Source organism: Alligator mississippiensis, chromosome 3 (genome assembly GCF_030867095.1).
Source record: "Alligator mississippiensis isolate rAllMis1 chromosome 3, rAllMis1, whole genome shotgun sequence".
NCBI lineage: Eukaryota > Metazoa > Chordata > Crocodylia > Alligatoridae > Alligator > Alligator mississippiensis.
The window spans coordinates 131019184-131040965 of NC_081826.1; the positions used below are offsets into that span (position 1 = coordinate 131019184).

Sequence of the window (21782 nt, forward strand, 5' to 3'; positions counted from 1 at the left end):
ATTTATATGAAGGACCTGAAAGTGGTTTGCAAATATTAACCCCTGTGAGTTAAGTAAAGAGTGAAATATCCATTTCAATATAAAATTGGGAACTAGAGGCCAGTTCTGCAAGCCATTGAGCTTCTCAACACTTTTCAAGAGATGCTCTCCATCTTGCAAGACTGAGCCCTAAGTGTTTCCTGTATGTTATCATTTGATTTGAAAACACAGCCCAGTCCACTGCTCTACCCATGAGATGGTACTCCCCTTCCAATAAAGAAGCCACTACCTTAATGTGTTGTTATCTGAATAATAAGAAATTAGTTCCTGCCTGGACTTTAACAAAAGGATGCTTTTACTCCATTCTAAAAGCAATAGTTCAACCACTTGAGATAAAGGAGAATCTCAACTGAGCAGTTGCTTGGAACAGCAACAGATGTATTATATTGGGCAGAATTCATCCCTGATGAAAATACATTTACTTCAAGGGCATCTCCCAGTAGGAAATGTAATAAATAAATAATGTACAGTTGTAAATATAACAAGGAAACAATACATAGCAAATGATACAGACAAAATTTAGACTTGATGACTTCAGATTTCAGAAGAGTTGCACCCACTTGTCCAGAATCTATATCAGCCCCAGCAATTATATTTTTATTAGTCTCCTTCATACAAACTATGTTGGAAATCACTTGACAGAGTTCGATAATACAGTTGCAGAGTTGGACAGCTTAGCAAATACACACCACTGTTTGAAAACCCCTGGGACTCACAGCTGTGCAGAGGTGTACAAAGATCTGAAAGGAAAACACTCAAATGTGTGTTTGCTTTGGGATACTACTAATAAAGTAACATACTGGTAATTGCTGTAAACCTGACTAACTGGATGGTGTAACAAGAAATATTTTTCCATTCCCTTATTTTTTTGCATAAAAGATAAGAAGAAAGATTCTTTTCTTGGTTTGTTTTCAGGCCTCTAAAATACATTAGGTGTCCATCGAGTGCTCTGGGTGCCTACGCAATAAATAAAAAATGTGAAATGATAATATTAAAAACATCATAGAAACAGTCAAATGAATTCCTGTAAGTGCATTTACCTCAGTTCACTCCCTTCTCAAAACTTGGAGAAGACAGAGGCTTTTCAGTGTGCTTGGCAAGTTAACAAAGCTCATAAACCAAGGCAGAGAGTAAATTCCTAAACCTAGAAAGTAAGCAGCATAAATACTAGTATGTTAAAAAACAACCACATCAAAATTTCAGCATCAGAACACTGTCAGGCAGCTTCACAGATGAAGACAGCTGAAATGAGAGAATCATGTTCTAGGTTCATCTGTTCCAGGAAATCAGACACTCCTGGGATTCAGCATCCACTTAGCTAGCCTATGCAACCTGCATATATGCTGCAATGGGTAAAAAATGAAATTTGTGCCTCATCTTTTTGAATCACTAAGTCACATAAACAGCAGCAGCTCCTCCCATTGTGAAACGTTACTTGTTCTTGCTACTTGAGAAGCCTGGCTTACTCAAGGTAGCTGTGGGTACATCTACACAGCACCCTATGGCAATGAAGCAATGCGCTAAATCACCATAGCAGTATACTCCCTGGGTATGGTGCGTCGTTACAGTGAAATTTACTTATGCACCATGCACACGGTGCAGTAACAGCCCACACTGCACCATGCTTTAGTACTTCCAAAAGTACTACGGCATGCTGCCTTAGCAATATTGCTGTACGGTGATGTGTAGACGCGTCCTGTATGTAACATATCTTGCATCTTTGCTTTATTATTATGCATGTGCCCCATAACTGTTGTAAGGGTTCCTGCACCTTCCCTTAATGTATCTTCTCCTGGACACTAGGATTCTTTACTAGAGGGACTCCTAATCTGACCTGGTAGGTAACTTTCCCTGTATCCCAAAAATAGATTTCCACCCAATTTAATTATATTTAATATCCTATTTATTAGGGAATGCTTCAGAACTCTTAAATCAATATTATTTGTTTGCATTCTTCAAAGCGACTAATAATCTTATAATTCCACACCATGTTCTTCCTAAAGAACCTTCTTAGCCACAGTGCAAGCAGTGTAGTATGACCTATTAATACAAATAAACATGGTTAGAGCAGTTTACATGTGCATGAAACTTCATAAACTTGTGGCATAACAGTCTAGACTAGGGAGTAGGGCCAAAGGTAGTTTTAAATATTCAGGGCTTCTGTAATATTGATTCACTATTGTTCCAGGTGAGTAAGTTGTGAGTAGTTTTCAACTCAGTGGGACTCTTCATTTTGAGCAGCTGTTTAAGTGTCCCCTGAACTGGCCCCTATATAAGCTTATGCAAATCTCTAGGCCCAACATTTTGAAGTATCCAGTAATTTTGAGTACCTCAGTTTTTTGGTGCCCAGCTAAAGACAAACACTTAAAAACTGAAGCCCCAGTTGACAAAGTTGCACTTAATTTCACCTTTGTAAAGTGTTGTGAGATCCATGGATGAAACATCACTCTCTATGCAGACAGAAGAGCAGCTCCCTCTTGTAACTCATGGAGCTACACAGAAAGTGCCATGAGTTACAATGATCCCCAGACCCAAAAGAAGTTGCCTGTTAGGTCCTGGGGGGGTTGGAGAATCTAGCTGCTGTTTAGAGCTGCTGGGAGCCTGCAGCTGCTCCCTCCTAACAATGCCCCTCCCCCTTTACAGTCCAGGTGCTATTTTCAGAATGAGAGCGGGGAAAGGGGGTGGAGGGAGCTCATTTTGGGCATTCCCCAGTCAGTGCTGAAGGTGGAGCAGGTGGATTGGTCCCCCCCCATCCCCCACCTTGGAGGGGCTCCAATCTACCCACCTCGCCCTCCAGTACTGGCTGAAAAAAACCCAGACCAAACTCCCTCCTCTCGCTTTCCCTCCTCCCATTCTGAAAACAGTACCGGGACTGGGAGGTGGCACAGAGACAAGTTACTGAATCATTTGCATGAGGGTTCAGATTTTTGCAGGATCAGACCCTTTTAAAGCATTCTGCAGCGATGCACTTGTGTTTGGTCATGCTGTAGAGTGCTTTCAGGGGCCAAATCAGGCAAAAATTGTCACTGTCTGCAACTTCTTGTCAGTCCTCAGGCCTTTAATGAACATGTAAATGTCTACACAAATATTTTGCTAGTGACTTGGGATGTCAAATTCACAACTGTCTTGCAATAACTCATATATGCTTAAGGTTAAATATATATCTTCTCAAAAATGGCTTCAGCCAATGGAAATACAGGTTTCCCCTACTTTATGCGGGTTCTGTATGTGCAAATTCGCTCTTATGAGATGAACATTTTTATACCAAAAATTTGTTATATGTGAGATAAATTAACTCTTATCCGATTGGCGTGGTGGAAGCCTGCAGTCAGCTGCTTTGTGTGTTACATTGTGGGTGTGCGCACACCCCTCTCCTTAGCAGGTAAGTCTGTGGGTGAGGGGGAAGGGGCTTGGGGGGGAATCGAGGCCCCCGCGGGGAGGGAGAGAGCAGGGCACAGGCAGGGGGAGTGGCTGCAGAGTGTGGTGCCCCGGCTGGGCTGGGTGGTGGGACAATTGGAGTCCAGGAGGCTTGCCCAGGGGCACAGGGGTCCTTCCCCCCATCCCTGTGCCATCACCACACATGAGGGGTAGCATGATAACAGCACAATTGTGAAGCTCCTGGCCCAAGGACAGCCCCACACCACAGTGCCGGCCCCTGCAGCCTGGCCTAGTCTGACCTTGTTAGCACAGTGCCCCAGGAGCTGTGAGCCATGAAGCCGCCCAGCAGCAGCACCTGCAGCCACCGCCGCTCAGGGCAGCTGGTACGGGTGGTCACTGACCCCTGGTCAGCACTTGCCACCCCCCACTCCCTGCCACCACCAGTGCCAGTGGCATCTGCGGGAGCTCCCTGCTTACCACCACTGTGCTCCTGCCGCTGCCAGCGCTGCCATGCCCCACCAGCTGCCGGGGTCACGTGTCGTTCATGAACGCATGAACAGCATAAATTTTGGGACACCTTTAGGTATGCTCCAAACATGTATTGAACAAGCTCAAGGAAGAAGAACAAGCTCAAAGGAGACTATAGTACTGGGAAAATTTTCCTTAAACTCTAAGACATTTTATAGCCATGCATGACTCAGTAACATCTGAGTGGGAGAACTAGACAGGTTTGAATCACCACTTGCCTTATCTTTGAATCACTCTTATCTTCATGTAAAACAACTGCAACTCCTGTTTCATGATTTCACAGAAGTTATATATTGTTTGACTTTGTTCACTATTGTTCTGACTGGTTTATTAAAAAGGTGGAGTGTTGGAGTTATAGGCTCTGATAGTATCATCTTCAAACAATAGACTGAAGATGAACTGATATTTCTTTCTCTCTCTCTTTTTTTTTTTGATAACAGAGTGAAGCAGGAGAAATTACTTACAATCCAAAATCATTAAGGCTCTAACCCAAATCTTTCCATGGACTTCAGTGGGGTTTAGCTAGAAGCCTCACAGAATATTTATAAAGGGACCATAATTTACAAGTAAACACATCTGAAAGGTGAATGGAAGACTCCTACCTGCCAAGTGGCAACTGAGTTCAAGAAGGCCCTTGGGTTTTTGCCTTTTACAGGCAATAGCTGATTATTTAGGTAACAAGTACTGTTCTTATATGCAAGTGTCACTTGAGAGCCTTGTATACAAAATGCTGACTGAATCTAATGCATTCAGTAGAATCTCTGAAAACAGGAGTTTAAAAAAACCTTGAGAAGGATTTAATATTTTATATCTCCTTATAGAAAGTCCTATACACTTTAATAGGGATTAAACCAGAGTGGGGTCTGTAGAAATCACTGCAACATATACAGACTTGAACAGCAAACCTGCTCCTTTTAACTATTTTTCCAAACCATGTTACAGAATTTTGTAACAGTGATCAAATTCTACAGGACATTTTCCATAAAGTTTGCAATTTAACCAATTGTACTTCACATTCTACAATATAATGACCTTGCAATAATAATCTATAAAAGGTATATAGGCTACAGCATAATATTTTATCAGCTACCTGTAAATTGCCTTGAATAAAAGTAAAAATTCAGAATTGTACAAATTCAGCCCCACACTCATAGGTGGGCTTTTCCGTAGACTAAGTGCAACCTTATATTTTCAGGCTATTAACTTTTATTTTAAACTAGTCAAAGCAGCAAGGAGCAAGAAGAAAGTCTGTTTTAGAGAACACATGTTCTCTGTATGTGTTTTCTTAGGCCCCTGCTACATATTACATATATTATGCAATTAACTAGTTAATTACTCAACAAATTGAGACTGGTCACATATGCAAAGTAAGATGGGCCACAAGAGCAAAGTAATTATAAAATTAGCTGGTTAATCACACAAGAAATTTAAACCAGCCTCACATGCAAAGTAATAATCACACAATCAAAATGAGCCAACGGGCATATCTACATGTTGCCCTATGGCAGCGCAGCAATCATGCAGGTCTACACGTGATTGCCAGCTATGTTTCTGTAGCGGCACGCTCCCCGTTTATAGTGTGTCACTATGGTGATGTAGCTGCAAAATCTAACCATGAGCTGTGCACACGGCTCAGTAACTGCCCGTGCTGCACCATACTTTAGTACTTCCAAAAGTACTTCCAAAAGGAAGTACGAAAGCATGGTGCCATAGCAACAGCACAGTACAGTAACATGTAGATGCACCTAGCCAGCTATAAAGTTAGTCCCTGAAAATGTGCAACAGCTCTATAGCTTAAACTTGAGTGTGTAGCAGGGCCCTTAGATTATCTGGAGATGTTGTAGAATCTCTATCCTTGGAAGTTAAGAGCAGGTTAGATAAACACTTGGCTGAGATAGTTCAGACAGGGGTGATCCTGCTCTGAGCATAGGTTCAGAGTAAGTGGTCCAGACCCAAGGTCCCTTCCAATTTTTCTATGATACCTATGGTGGTTAATAAAATGTTTAATTTCAGTGTGGATCAGTTGCAGATGAGAGTAATGCTGTAGCAAGTCTGGCTGTGGTCAAGTGACTCCTGCCCCACCCCAGTTATCAAGAGTACCTTTCCTTTTCTAACCTTCCTGCCATGCCTTGTTGGAATTTATAATATTGTTGGAGGTTGCTCCAGGGTCCCACAGTGCCTATCTTGTGCTCTATCTGTCTTATTGCCCTCAGGCAATAAATCACCTTAGGGGCAATAATCGTGGCCTCCAGCCTTCCCCATAGCCATACCCATGCCTTGCAGGTGTCACTCAATATTGATTCAGAGCCCTCTGGCTCCCAATGCAACACTTGGCCCCCCAAGCCTCAAACATTTGTCTAGGCTTCGACCTTCAGGCCTTGGCCCTCTTACTCTGGCTGTGCCCCTCAGCCAAGGTCTGTTACCCTGAACCTCAGCCTCTGGTATCACCCTCTCGAGTTCCAGTCTCTGATTTCACCCTCTTGGGCTTTGGGGTCCCCCGCTCCAGCCTTCTGGTCTTGCCCTTTCAGGCCCTGTGATACCCAGCCAGGCTGTTCTCAGTCTGCCCAGCTGCCCTGGGGATATCTGACCCAGGCCAGGCTTCAAACTGGGTACCCCTCAGTCGCCTCTGTAGATGCAACCCAGTCCTCTGGTGTAAAACTTAAAACATAACACAAATATAAGCAAACTGCTTCACAAACTAAACTTCACTCCCACTCTGGGTCAATACCCCACCACAAACCATGCTTCCCCTTTAGCTGCTCTGTCTAGCTCCCCTGGGTAGCTGAGGTGTTCATGAGCCTGTTCCTTGAAGCCCCTCTTTCCCAAGAGCTCCTTCCTCTGCAGCATGCAAGGCCAGACTGCCTGCTTTGCCTCCAGTCCAGGGCTTATATGTCTCTAAGTCCCATCCCTTCCAGTCATGTGGCTCTCAAGCCATACACAGAGGTTTCCCTTTCTTAATAGCCAGCTTGTGCTCCTTTGCTGCAGCCCCACACAGCAGGCTCTGAGACTCTTAAATGACAGGAGACTCTAGCCAGTTCTGTAGCAAGGGCGGGGCAGAGGGGGACTGGGGGGACTGACCCAGGCGCCAAGAGGTGCTACCCTGCTGGTGTGGGACATGGGACTGAGCTGCAAGTGGCTTGTTTGGAGGGGGGAAGAGACTGGGGGAGGGCAGCTCTGGCGGCAGTGTGCACTCCTAGGCAAGCATGGAGGGGGGCATATGCAATCTGTGCATGAGGCGAGGGTGGGCTGCCACTGAGGGCTTTGCCCTGGGTGCCAAACCTCATTGCTACAGCACTGCCTCTAGCTCCCTTTCACACACAGTACAAAATGGCTGCCCTCTTCAGATTTCTTAGAAACATAAAGATGCAATACACAGAATACAAGGACATCGTCGTTCCCAAGCAATGGCTAATGTACCCACCCTCCACTGCTAATGTACCCACCATCCCTGCTTCCACACATAAATACCTTGAATTAAGCCAAGGGCTAGCTGACAGAGCTAGGTGTTTGGGTTAAGTGGATTCTGCTTACTTTCGCTAGTAACCCACGCACTTTGCAGAGTGCATTCAAGTTAAATCACTTGAGGGCTGACAGTCCTTCAGTGCTTTCCCACAATATCCCCTCTGTCCACAGGACAGATAAGGTTGGGATGGAACCTTGGCCTGACATGACATCTCCCATAATTCACTGAAGAACTGTCATAAGGTGGCTTACCTTCCTGTAGCACAGAGCAACATGGGGAGTGCTCCCAGAAGTCCTACCAACATACGTGCAAGAGTGCAGCACCACTGAGGATGCAGTAACTCAGGTTTGGCTTTGTGATGTGGTGGCTCAGACTGAAGACAGGATAACTCAGGTGTCCAGTCCCAGATACCCTTCACCTGAGTTAATTCTGCAGTGAGTACATACCTGAAAGGTGAATTTGTTGATAATGTTAGCAAAATTATCTAATTTTAGCAAATGTTTAGCTAATGTTAGCAAAATTATAGATGTAAAAAAATCAAGCAAAGAAACCATAAACTCATGGAATGAACAGGATATGTGCCAGCTTCACCTCTTAGTCATTCGGGACCTATTCCCTACTGCTTATTGTAAAAACTTCAAACCACTGGCCTTGTATGCATCTTTGTTTGTAAAGGGCCTAGTGAACTTTTGGACCAAAGAAATAAAAAGTATAATAAATACATAGAAGTTCAGCCTTTGTTCCCATTTAGTCTTCAGCTGTTTATTCCTATGATTTAGCTACATTCTTGGGTTTTATTGTTATATATGGCCAAGGAGAGTTTGACAAAGAAAGCAATTTCCAAATGAATCATCCTGGGAACATATAGTCTATAAATAATTTTGAGAGTCCGACTGATGCCCCGATACAACCTTGACATTTTCAGGTAGGGTAATGCTGCTGTGGTTATTTGACAAATGGACCTGGATCATGTTTCAGTTGTCAGGAGCCCAAGAGTATCCATCTCAGTTACTTCAGCGGTACAGAGTGCACAGCAAGCAAAACTTATGCTAATCCTCCACGATTGTATTACTCTTGCAGGAAATAAGTCTTTGCCCCAAGATGGTGGCAAGAAAAATAAAATTTCCTTGCACCATGTGAGAAATGCCTCTTATTCTGAACTTAATTGTCACATATTGGTGAGTTATGTTTGCAGAAATGTTTGCGCCATGTCGCCAAGGTTCTAGTGTAGGAAAAGGCTTTTTTTCTCCCCAGCTATATTGCAGTGCAGTACATCTATGCAGGAGGAAATGAATGAAGCCACAAGAATGATACCATTCAAAAATTAATAATATAACTAATAAAAATGATTTATTATTATAATTTATCTGGGTTTCATTATATGTGGGTTGGCAGAGAAGAGAACAGATAGAAAAACAGGATTACAATGTCCCAAATCTTTGCCCTCACCCTTTACGTAGGATCAGAAAGCTTCATGGTCCTGAATGTTTTCCCTCAGAAATGATGTGACACCATTGTAACTACCCTGCCCTCATTGGAGTTGCTATGGATTTGCACCCGTGTAAGTCAGCACAGAATGTGGCTTGGATTTTTTTTCCTCATATTTTCTTCCTCTGTGGCAGCAGAAAGAGGTTTGTCCCACAAAAATGGTAGATTTGTAAGATCTGTGTTGATCTTGGGGTATCAACAGAAGCCAAGGCCATTTTGTACCTCTCTTTAAAATGGATCTTAGCTCTCCCAGGTTGCCTTCCATAACATGCAATGTGTGAGCAACTCAAAATGGGTGTGGGGAAGTTACAGGGAATTTTAATAAAGGAATTTATGGAGCCAAAGGATTCCTGCCTCTGATATGCTTGTACATAACTATTCCTTTCACCTCAGCTTCCATGATTCTTCTCATGTAGATCATTTTCAACAATAAAAGCGAGGCAGCGTCAAATGTGTATAGGGCACATGTATTCTGGGATGAAAAGAAGGGGCCTGTCAAAGGTCCACTGCCAGGGGATCTAGTGCTACTTATTTTGGTAGAGCCACTTATCAGGTGGCCTTCAGAGCATGGTGGGATCCATCACTGACTTACTTCCCAAAGGCCTTGTGGAGTCAATAGGGGTTTCTTGACAGACAGCAGTTACTCCCTTCATTTCAGCTGTGTTTCAGTGCAGATTCCCATCTTTACAGAGCACCTACACCTCGTGGCGTCAGGAATAAGGAGAGACCATTCATCTGTCTACAGCCGCACAGCTCTGCTGGGCTCTACTGTCCTGCTCCTATAGAGACAGAAGGGACCGTGGCAATTGCAGAAAGATGTGAAAAAGCCCACGCTGAAATACCAAAGGACTTTTTAGATATACTAAGTTGATGCAGTTTCATTCTCTTAGAGGTGAAAATGGCAGTTCACTACTTACTTTGCATTTTACCAAAGATTTAATTTTTGGGGGGGAAATACACACACACACACACACACACACACACACACACAGCATTCTGGATAAGCATTTCTACACAAACCTTAAAATGCATTTAAAACCCGCACATGTTACAATGGTCACCCGTGTACATCCGTGCACCCGCACTCCCGTCCATAACTCAATCTCTTAGTTTTCATCCCACTGTTGGGGTTTACATTGTCCACTTATTTCCCATCTCTGTTGTTGTCATTGTCGCTCTCACTGTTGCTTCCGCTGCTGCCGACACTGCTGTTGTCATCGCTGTTTTGAGGTCCAGTTGTGTTGCTGTCGCCTTCATTATCGCTGACCACTCTGCCTCTCAGAGTGTCATTATACCAAAGATTTGATAGGACACCAAGCGTCATCGTCTCAGGGGGAGTTTAAAGTGGGAGCCATTAACATTGGCCAAGCGCCCTCATCTTTACTGCGTTCGATCCGGGCAAAGCAGAGCGAGCGAGGTGTCATGACAGGCGCGGAACATTGGAGATGTGTCCCTGAACACCAGTCTGCCAAATCCTTCTCCTTGCAAAGGAAGCTGTTTAAAAAATTCTGCCTTTTAAGGCAGGCCAGAGAAAGGAGTGTGGACTGTCCAGACTTGGCAAGCCTGCTCCTCTGCGTAGGGCAAGCTGCTGCCTGCCCGCTGAGGCTGGGGAAGAGTTAAAGTCGGAGGGAGGGCTCCTGACCTGCCCCAAGGGAGGGGGAGGACAGGCAATAGTGGAAGAGGGAGGGAGGGGGGGCAGAGGTAGCCTAGTGCCTTGCATTCATTGCAGGTACAAGACCAGGCCTGCCTTCCATTCCCCCTTGAATAGTGGGGACACTTTTGCGGAGCCGCCCGGCACTTGGCATGGCAAGAAAGCCGGCAGCCACCTCCCTCCCCCTCCCCCTCCCCCTGGCGGCTAATAATAATGACACACTGAGCTCTAAAGAGGGCGTTGCAGGAAAACCCACTAGGTGACAGCGTGAAAAGGGGGAAGAAAAAAATAATAATAACCACCCCCCCGCCCTCCCCTCAAGCAACCACTCCTCCTTTCTCCCATGGCCGAGGCAGAGTAAGGTCCAGGGGCTGTAGCGGCCTCCTCCTCCTCCCCCCGCAACCTGTTGGGGGGCTCGTCTCGGGTGGGGAGGCACAGAAGAGGCTCGTGCATGGAGGGGAGGCGGGGGGGGGCAGCCGCTGGGCTGCGGGGCCGGGGGGCGGTGGCTGCCCGGCTTCCCCGCTCCCGGGCGGCGGCGGCGGCGGCGGCGCGGGGCCGGGACTGAGCGCGCCGGGCGGGGGAAGGGCAGCCGGCGGCGGCGGCTGCGGCGGCGGGTGCCCGGCGGCGAGAGCCATGCTGCCGGGCGTGGGGGTGTTCGGCACCAGCCTGACGGCGCGGGTCATCATCCCGCTGCTGAAGGACGAGGGCTTCGCGGTGAAGGCGCTGTGGGGCCGCAGCCCCGAGGAGGCGGAGGAGCTGGCCAAGGAGATGAGCGTGCCTTTCTACACCAGCCGCATAGACGAGGTGCTGCTGCACCAGGACGTGGACCTGGTGTGCATCAACCTGCCCCCGCCGCTCACCCGCCAGGTCGCCGTCAAGACGCTGGGTGAGTGAGGGCGGGCGCCTTGCGCGGGGGGCAGACAATAGCCTGGCCCGGGCTGGGGGGGCTACATCCCTCTGCAGGGATGGGGGGGTTGCTGACACGTGGAGGGGGGGCATTTTCCTGCAGTCCCACTGGGTGCAGGCGGGAGGGCTCCCCCCTTCTCCGGGCTGTGGTATCCAAGAGGGAGAGGTTGTAGGAGGTGGTTGGCCCCCACCCTCCTCTGGTTTTGGAAAGAGGTCATGGATTCATAGCTCGTAGGGGATGGAAGGGACCTTAGCCTCCAGCCCTTGGGCAGGAAAGACTCACCGGGAGCTGCTGGCTTCTGGCTTGCCTTCGTCTGCAGCAGGGTGGGAGCTGGCTCCCAGTGCTGCTGGCTCCCCTCCCTGGGCTTCAGGATTTCATCCCTGGGCTCTGAAGGCCTGGCCCTGAGGAGCAGAAAAGGGAAAAAGAAAATCTACCCTGTTTCATGTGAGCAGGGAGAAAGACGAGCATCTTATGTGGGGGTTTCTTTTCTGGATGGGGAATTTTCCTGGGTGCCCGAAGCTGGGTTAGGGGAACTGTTCATCATTCAATGATTCACTTTTTGTATGGAGTATGTATGCGCAGGATCTTGCCCAGTAAGACCATAGGTGCATACAGGTGGAAGGGGCCTCCTCATGGCTTCTTGTTCAACATCATGTGCGTACACGCATGAACCCACACACACATGCACCCACACATGTACATACACAAGCATGAACCCACACCCCCCACATATAAACATGAACCCACACATGCATACACACACATGCATGTGCTCACATACCCACCCACCCACACACAGACACATGCAGCTCCCCCCACACATACTTTCTCTCTCTCTCTCCCTCTCTCTCTCTCCCTCTCCCCCCTTCCTCTCCCTTAATTAGGGCACAAGTGTCACCAGATGCAAACCAGGAAAGCAAGCAGGAAACTGTGGCCATAAAGGAAATAGTTTACACAGGAGGTGCAGGGAAAGATCATATGGAAAGAAAAGACAAAGCACATGCTTCTGAAAAAAAATTACAAATTAAAATGGGAGGCACATATTTCTAAAAGAAATTCTTTGGATTTAAATATACTTTGATATGTAAAAACCATAGGCCACATTTTGCTTTCATTCACATTAGCTAATGTTTGGACTTCCACCATTCACTTCATGACCTCCCTTGTATACCACTTTCTTCTGTTGGGACTGACTTTGGTGGAATAACTCTCAGACTTGCACCAGTGTAACAGAGTTTTGAATTTAGCCCAAGAAATGTAATAGGAGAAATGTAAATTGGGGAAAATGCGGTGAGTCATCTTTGTAACTGACAAAGGTATGTTTAGGTTAACAAACCAAATAGTGGCTACTTGGTATCAGACTGCAGTTACGTGGGCTGATTGCTACCACTATGTTCAATGTTTTAAGTATATAGGATATGCTTTACAATACTAAATTGTCACTAGCAAGGTCCCAGCATTTTCATTCTTTAAAGAAGTACATATATGAGTCTCCCTCTGGCATAGAACAGGCATTTATAGTGCTTTGAACAGTGTCATCATCTTTACGTAGAAGTGGTTGGATAAGAGAGCTTGGTCATTTGTTGTAGTAAGCCTTTGGCTTTTTCTCAAGATAGCATGTTTGTGCTAGAAGACTGTATTGCCTGCCAAATCATGTGTTAATGGTCTCTATTGTAGATAGCAGTGTCCTGTAGAATGAAAATTACCAAGGGGTTCAAAAGACAGTGTTAAGTTTCGTAGGCCTCAAATTTGACCTCATAAAAAATTGCTGTAATTGGACCACGGGATTCCTGGAGATTCTTAAACATTTTGCTGTTTCTCTCTGTTGTGTCACGGCTCTTATACTTGCCTCTGGCCTACACCTTGCAGAATGCCGTTGGGCAAAACGGGACTCCAGGGCTGTTTCAGAGATTCTGACCCTAAGCAACCAAAAAGGAAAACATCAAGTACTGTTTCTGAAGGTCTTAGAAAAGCACCATGTTTTGTTCTTCACCTGTGTGTACAGCAGTCATTAGCTAGCAAGCAGTTGCCAGTCTTGTACTGAAGCTACTGATGATGATGGCAGACCAGCAAAACGGGTTTGGCAAAATAAATTGAGGCTAAAAATCATAAAAGGAAATGATATTTTCTCCTTGACAGGCCCTCTTCCTGTTCCCTTGTGTTTATGGTAATTTTGTCCTTTCCTATTGACCATTTTGTACATTATTTTAGCATTGCAGCTCCAGTGAAATATATCAAAAAGAAAAAATTAGAAAGGAGAGCTAACATACCATAATAGAGGTAGTTAGCCATGTTAGTCTCAAGTCAGGGAGAAGGCATGGCAGGGCGGCATCTTATCGACTAACTCATTGAGAAAGGTATGATCTTTCGTAGGCTATAGCCTACTTCGTAACGTCAGATGAAATAGGCTGTAGCCTACAAAAGCTGATGCCTCTTTGAATGAGTTAGTCTATAAGGTGTCCCCTTGCCCTGCCTTCTATATAGTAATAAAGTTCAACCCAACATATAATGTACCATGTGCAAAATGTGATGTACATATTAAGAACATTATTTATAAGAGTATCTGCTCATCTATCAACACCCATTCATTTTAAAGAGATGTCTTTGAATGTGGTTTGGTTTTGAACTCAGACATCAGTCTAGTCCTGCAATGCAAAAATGAAAATACTAGTGAATTACATGCAGAACAACACAATAGGCTAGAGAGGAATGATTTTGTTTGAAGCATTGAATTATCTGTTTTGGAGGGGAGGCTGGACCCAGAATGATGGGATGGATTCAAACATCCTTCTTTGAGCAGGGGAGTGCAGTTTGTGGTGTAGCATGGTGTAGCTTGATGAAAGTATCACACAGATTCACAGACCTGAAAAGCCTTCAGTGGCTTTAAAAAAGAAGGCAGAGCAGGGCAAAAAAAAAAAAAAAAGAGAGAGAGTGAGTGTATCCAACCTCTTCTTTACTTTTCCCTTTGCTTGTTTCTCTCTTAATCTTCACCTTTAGCATCAAGAAACATTTTTATGACAAGTTAGTTAGTGACAGCCAGTGTTACCCAGGGATTTAACTTGTTAGAATTAGGTTGTCCTGGTTATGGCAGAAAGGGTGGAGGGGAACACTTTAGTTCTTCAGTGTTTTTCCATATAGAACTCCATTCTGGTCTAGTCTTCTGGTGGAACAGGTTTGTGACAAGACTTCTTTACCAGCAGTCTGCCTTTCTTTTCCCCATTGTATGTTTAGAAAGATTTTGTCATAAAATTTGGACCTTTCACCTGCAAGAGTAGATTGTTTTGTTTTGTTTTCATTATGAAATGTTTTGCTATTAAAAATTTAAAGCTTGTGGAGCCAGTTGGTTGGGAATAATTCACTGTCATTTTTTAAATATATCCACAATGTGAATTTGCAACAGTTTGCCCATTGTTGATCTATTTCTGATTCATATCCCAGGCATGTGGAAAATGCACAGATGTTCTTACAGTGGTGTTGTCTAACCTGGATTAGCCAATTCTCTGTCTTCACAAGTGCTTCTACTGTTCCGACTGGCAGATGGAACTGCTCCTGGACCTAGACTTATGCTAGACAAAAAAAGGACAACCCCAGGCCTGGGGGTTTCAAGCCATTCCTGTCTGGCAGTGACCAAAAGTTATTGCAAATCCAGGGCTGTTCTGACACCTTTGTAAAATTAGCTGATGATACTAGTCTGATTTTCCTGTGGGAATATTCAAACCCCTGAGCTTGGTTGCTGTGTTTGAAAAGGGGTTAATGAAGTCTCTCATCCTTTGTCTATTCTGACTATTTAGATCAGGGGTTGGCAACATACTGTCGGGACCGAGGGCGGTCTAAGGCTATGGCCAGTAGCCTGGACCATCAGGTGGGGTTTTTCCACGACGGAGTAGAGTTAGGCACGGAAGCGTATTGGTTTTACAAAGAAAGCTTTACTTACACTGCTGATGGTCACGGTGCAGGAAGGAAACTTGCTTGAGTTGCAGTTGCACACAAACAAACACAAGTGAGATCTCTTCCGAACCGAACCGAACCGAGATGAGTCGTCGATGTACGACTCCACAAGCACTTTACACGGGGGTACGTCAAATTTTCCACTATGACGGGGAGTGGCTAAGAGCTGATCAGGCCTCTATGTCCTCCCCCAAGACACACGCGGAGTTTGCTAGGCTCCACAGCGCGCTCAGAGTTCCCCATGAGATGGTTGTGGAGTCCTCCAACTTGGGCGGAAACTGCTCTAACCTTTTATACGGCTAGCAAGCCAATTGCTAGCCGCCACGTAGGAATAATTTAGAATTGACCAATAGTGGGACACTAATTTGCATACGTGTGGCAGGAACTCTTTTGCACTGGGGATTTCTCTCTGCAGCTGAGAAATCCACCGTGCAAAGAAAGCTCCATGTGGCGGGAAAATTCCAATGTGCCGAGGCACCAAAAATCATTGGGTTATGACACACACAACCTGTGGGCTGGATCTGGCATGTCCTGTGGAGCCACTGGATGCAGTTTGGGGAGCTGGAGGACTTTGCCGGTGGCCATGCCTGTACCTGAACCAGACCTGGGCAGCATGGAGTTGCGCTGGAACTCTGGTCTGACATGGGTGGTTTCAGTGGTGCATCAGCAGTGAGGGGCTCCGCTGCTGCTTCTCCCAGTGCCTGCTCTTCAGCTGTGGCATGGATGCAGCTTCCATCCAGTGGGGAGCTGCAGTGGGGCTGGGCAGCTTCCATCTTTGCCTGTACTGCAGCTGGTTGGGGGAGGGAAAGTGGGGAGAAGCAGTGGCAGCTTGGATCTGTTTGCTGATACCTGTTCCTGGTGATGCTCCCTACTGGCTGGAAGTGCTGCAGTAAAGGAGCAGGGGCTGTGAGAAGCAGTGGCAGTGCCCGCACACCTCTGAGATGCCTGGCCTCAGCACTGGAAACCCTGCTGCTGACTTGCTGCCAAAGCTATCTGGCTTGTGTTGGAGTGTAGTCTGTTTGTTCTGGCTCATGGCTTGTAAAAGGTTGCTGGCTCCTGATTTAGATGGTAAGCTTTCTTCTCATCTTTCACTGTGTTTGATCACTAGACACTAGCATAATGTATATAACAAAAATAATATCACAGTCAGCTTCCTCCTGGGTGGCCTGAGGAGATTGAAGATTGAATGGCAGGATGGGCCTGGGGGCCTTGTTCTGGTGTTTAATTTGACTCTGGAAGGAAGATGGCCCAACAGTAAAGGTGCTAGTCTGGAAACTGGTGGGAGGCTCAGTTTCAAGTCCCTGCCCTTCTAGTGGCATCCTGGATGACCTTGAGTAAGCTGCTTAGTCTCCCTCTGTGGGACACATGGATGAAGTGTGCTCATCCCAGGTTCCACCAGACTGCTTGTAATCAGCATTTCCTCTAACACCGTGGATGCCAGCATTACAATGGTATGATAAATATGAAAGGAATTTATACAATTGTGTTCTTTTTCAGTGGACTGGAGAGTGTGAGGAACTTGTCCCAACTGGTTTTTGCATTCTTTTTTCCATGAGTTGGAAGCAGTCTGCTCTTCTACCACTCACTTATGATAGCACTAAGAATGCAGGCTGGGCTTAACACTGGGGATCATGCCAGGGCAAGAAGCATGAGGCATGTCTAAGTGCAAAGGTAAAGTGTCACTGCAGTTCCAGTTAGCACTCAGTTCTGGGAGAGCTGCTGTATTGACATCCTTCTTCTGACTCTCAGAATTGTCAAAACATGAATTTTGACAATGCAAATTCCCCTGTTTCATTAAATACAATATCTTTCTATCAAATTGAGTCACCAAGTTGAGAAGAGAGTTGGGGTCATTTCTCTGTCTGTGTTGAAGTTCACCTCCTGTGTGGTTGCCATTTAATGATCCCTGCCAGAGATGACTTATCCCTGGGGCTCATATAAATACTTCTGCATGCATCATGTGTCAAATATTTTCAAAATACATCTCTGGGGATGTTACCTTCTGCTGCCCTCTCAAGGCCTTTGCCTCTTTCCTCCTTTCAGATTATGGAGATTAAACACACTGCTATGCTCTAAATATTCACCTTTTTTTTTGGGTATAAAGACTAAACATTATTAACATTATTATTTATTTGACATTTATGTTTCAGTAGCATCTAAAGGTCAACATATCAGGAGCCTATTCTGTTAGATACTGTACAAACATATAGGAAATGACAATTTAGAGAGCTTATTTCCCTCAAGTCGCACTTAAGTCTCTTTGCAACTGGGACTTCTTTTGTGTTTGGCAGCAGTTATGAGAGAGCATTTTTATTTAGACAGGAAAATGAAAGATTTGGTTCCACAGTTCTTCCTTCTTCTCTGTGAGCATAGGTACCCTTGAGGTATAGGACCTAGCTTATGGCATAGGAAAGAACATTTTCTGAGAACCCCTTGATAAATATTGGCAGCACATCACCAGATCCACCCCATAAGAAGGAACAACAGCAATGCTATGAAGTGATTCAAGCATCTAATGTAATCTATAATTGGTGTCTGCCTTCCATTGCACCTATGCCACCCCATTAAAGAGGGTGCATTGATGGAAGTGGGTAGAATTTGGTCTATAGTATGTAAAGTGGTTTGGGTTCCTTTGGGATGAGAGGTTCTATTAAGGTATAATATTATCATGATTATTTATTATTAATAACAATGTAATATCTGTCCTGCTATATCAAGTCTAAATTTGGCCCAGCAGCAAGGACATGTAAAGCCCTTGTGCGTGGAAAGCAGATGACCTTGCAGAATATTAAGCCTGAGTTATGACAATCCTATTACAAGTGAAACAGTTAGACACAGAATAGTCTGTTTGTAATGAGCATTGTCAGGAATGATTGTGGTACCCGTTTAGCCGGGGCCATCCATTAGGAAACCAGCGCAAACAATACACTGGCAATCAGCAGTAAACTCCCAATACCAGTTGAACAAAGAAGATGTATTACAGAATAACATAACTAACTCAGTCCAATCCTGCAGCTCTTTTCAGTTCCATCATTATCCATAGAAATTGCCTATTGTAGCATGGGCCTGTGATGCTGTTGAAGGTGCAGCTTTGCTTAGGGAAATACCATGTGACTCATATACAATACCAACCAGTATCTACAATCATGAGTTAAGAACAACAATAACCTTATTCTGAACTGTAGTGGCCACCTTCACACGCCCATTGTAATACCACTTTGTCTCATTTCTAAAGCTCTTTAAGGATTTGCTTTCATGTTTCTGAGCTGTTGCTTCAGGGTGCTCAAGTGATACAGATAAAGGACAATAGGTTTTACTGGCATAAGAACTCTGTAAATAAAGTACTTGTGCTCTGCTTCTGTAATTGTGAAGTTTTGGAAGAGCCCTCTGTTGCAGTGTGTCTAAGGAGAAACATGTAGATGAGTGGAACAAAAGAACAATGTTTTCCAAGATTTGTAATGTCTGCTGTTCCCACTTTTAGTTGTCTGTGCTGATACTGCTTGCACTCCCATGACTGGGAGGTCTTAAAGGGCATAGATTTCAGGCATTGTTGGTGGCCATTCACTGATGTTGTGGCCCAAGTATAAGCCCCTAGTGGAGAGAGAATGCACTTAAAAATAGGTTAACTGCACTGGTGAGTGTTTCATAAATTCATAGATTGTAAGGGGTTGGAAGGGACCTTGCAAGATCATTGCATCCAGCCCCCCCACACGAGGCAGAAAAGACAACTGGGGTCAAGTGACTGTCCAGTCTCCTTTTCAAGATTTCCAGGGTACCACCTCTGGAGGGAGCTTATTCCACAATCTGGACACCCTAGCTGTGAAGTTTTTCCTAGTGTTAAGCATGAAATGGTCTTCCAGGAGTTTGTGGCCATTACTCTTGGTTTTCCCCAAGGGTGGCCATTACTCTTGGTTTTCCCCAAGGGTGTCCTGGTGAACAGTTGTTCACCAAGCTCTTGATGTATTCCCCTGATATAGTGGTAAGCTGCTACCAAGTCCCCTCTCAGCCTTCTCTTTTTTAGGCTGAAGAGACCCAAGTCCCTCAGCTTTTCCTCATATGGCTTGCCTTCCTAGTCTCTGATCATACAGGTGGCTCTTCTCTGGACTCTCTCAAGTTTTTCCATGCCCTTGTTGAAGTGCAGCACTCAAAACTGGATGCAGTACTCCAGCTGCAGTCTCACCAATGCTGAGTAAAGTGGAAGACTCACTTTCTTGGTTTTGCTTGAGATGTATTGGTTGATGCATGCCAGAGTATTGTTTGCCCTGCTGGCTATTGCATTGCACTGATGGCTCATGTTCATACTATGGTCTATTATTGCCCCTAGGTCCCTTTCAGTTTTGGTCCTAGTCAGTTTGGTGCCACCAAGCCTATAAGTATGTTGGGGATTGTTTGTCCCCAGGTGGAGCACTTTACATTTCTTAATGTTGAACTTCATCTGGTTCCGATGCACCCAACTTGCCAGCCTGTCTAGGTCCTCCTATATCTGCAGCCTATTTTTAAGCATGACCGTGCTCCCCCATAACTTGGTGTCATCCACGAACTTGGCCAGGGAGCTTTTCACCCCCACATCCAAATTATTGATAAAGATGTTGAAAAGCACTGGACCAGGTACAGACCCCTGAGGAACCCCACTGGCCACTTCTCACCAGGATGACACAGAGTTCAGATGACACAGACACAGGTCCTGCCCCGCAGCCAGCTTCTCACCCACCTGTCAAGCAGTTAAGCCTGCAATCCTCCAATTTTCCTGTGAGAACATCATGGGATATCAGATCAAAGGTCTTTGGGAAGTCTAGTAATACCATGTCTCTCTTATCCAGGTGGTGAGTTACCTGGTTGTAGAAGGAGGTGACATTGGTAAGACAAAACCTGCCTGCGATGAAGCCATGCTGGCTGTCGTTCAGAACCCTACCTTCTGCAAACGTATTGCACATAGACTCCTTGATGAATTTTTCCAGGATTTTCCCTGGGATAGAAGATAGGCTAATTGGCCTATAGTTGCCCAGGTCCTTTCTCCTCCCCTTCTTGAAGATGGGCACAACATTGGCCCTCTTCCAGTCTTCAGGGACCTCCCCTGAGCACCATGAGTTTTGGAAGAGTTTTTCCAGAGGTCCCACAATGACTTTGGCCAGCTCCTTCAGCACTCTTGGGTGAAGTTCATCCAATCCTGCTGACTTATAAATGTCTAACTTTTCTAACTGATCATGCACCAGCTTAATGTCAACAGTAGGAAGGTGGTCATTCCCACCATGCCCTTTCTGAACCTTATCTAGTATGAGTTTCCTCTTAGTCTGGTGAAAGACCAAAGCAAAATAGTTATTCAGGAATTCACTTTTTGCCTGAGTGTTGGTAACCAGTTGTCCTGAGTTGTTAAGCAATGACCACACGCTTCCATTTATTTTCCTCCTCTTCCCTACATACCTAAAGAAGGACTTCTTATTGTCCTTGATTTCTGTTGCTAGTTTAAACTCAGTTGCCACCTTAGCCTTTCTAATCTGCTCCCTACAAGTGCGGGCTGTTGTTATATAGCTCTCCTTGGGGACTGTCCCAAGCTTCCATTGTTTGTATGCCTTTCTTCTTTTTCAAGAGGACCATGATATCCCTATTAAGCCACGAGGGCTTTCCAGCCCTTTTGCTACCTTTCCTCCACATGGGAATGGACTTCTCTTGTGCTTCAAGGATTGTGTCCTTGAGGAACGACCACTCTTCATGCACTCCTTTCACCTTTATCCCTGGTCCTGCAGTGCTTTCCCTACTATTGCCCTGAGCCTGTTAAAATTTGCTTTTTTGAAGTCCAAAAGTTCAACCCTGCTAGCTGATTTGCCTGCCTTGCGATGGACAGTGAACACGATGGTATTGATGGTTTCAGTTTACCGCAGAGATGTGAGGTAGAAAATTTTCCACTGCTTTATTTTTCTGTGGGAAATTTTCCATTTCTAAAAATTCATTGTTTCATAAAATTCAATAGTAGCAATGAGTGGATGCCAATACAATATTAGGCAAGCTTGGCAGTTTCAAAGTTGTAGTTAATGTTTTTCAGGTGATTATCCCTAGGAAGTGTGTTAGAGAGTACATACATGTTTTATTGATTTGTAAACAGGAGGGTAAATACACTCACAATAATCCAAACCAAAAAACAAGTTATGAATTCACCTAATTGGCTGTGCAGGTAAAATCTAAACCAAAGCATGGCATATCAAACACAGTTCTTTTGGGTGTGCTAAAATTAGTGTGTCAACAGTTTTCAGTGCCTTCATTTTTTCCCCTTAAATTTAAATAAACAATGTAAGGGAAGTACATGCTATTGTGTATTGTCTTTACATTTTTACAGTATTCCAATAAAAATACTTTCTTTCCACATAAAGCTTTGAATTTGTTTG

General features: G+C 45.0%; 1 protein-coding gene and 1 long non-coding RNA gene across 2 annotated transcripts in view; one reads left to right on the forward strand and one right to left on the reverse strand.

The window, feature by feature from the left end:
- Positions 1–214: 214 nt before the first annotated feature.
- Positions 215–12105, reverse strand: LOC109284967 (uncharacterized). The gene is made up of 4 exons (XR_002092620.2): positions 11737–12105; positions 9489–9675; positions 7660–7854; positions 215–996 (listed from the first exon to the last, which is right to left on the reverse strand). It is a non-coding gene; the product is annotated as an uncharacterized LOC109284967 (long non-coding RNA).
- The window catches only part of GFOD1 (Gfo/Idh/MocA-like oxidoreductase domain containing 1), a 121438-nt gene continuing 110472 nt past the window's right edge, over positions 10817–21782 (forward strand). Inside the window, exon 1 of the mRNA XM_006261973.4 lies at positions 10817–11433. Within this exon, the coding sequence (XP_006262035.1) occupies positions 11181–11433 (253 nt within the window). The 5' untranslated portion in view covers positions 10817–11180. The remainder of the gene's footprint in view (positions 11434–21782) is intronic.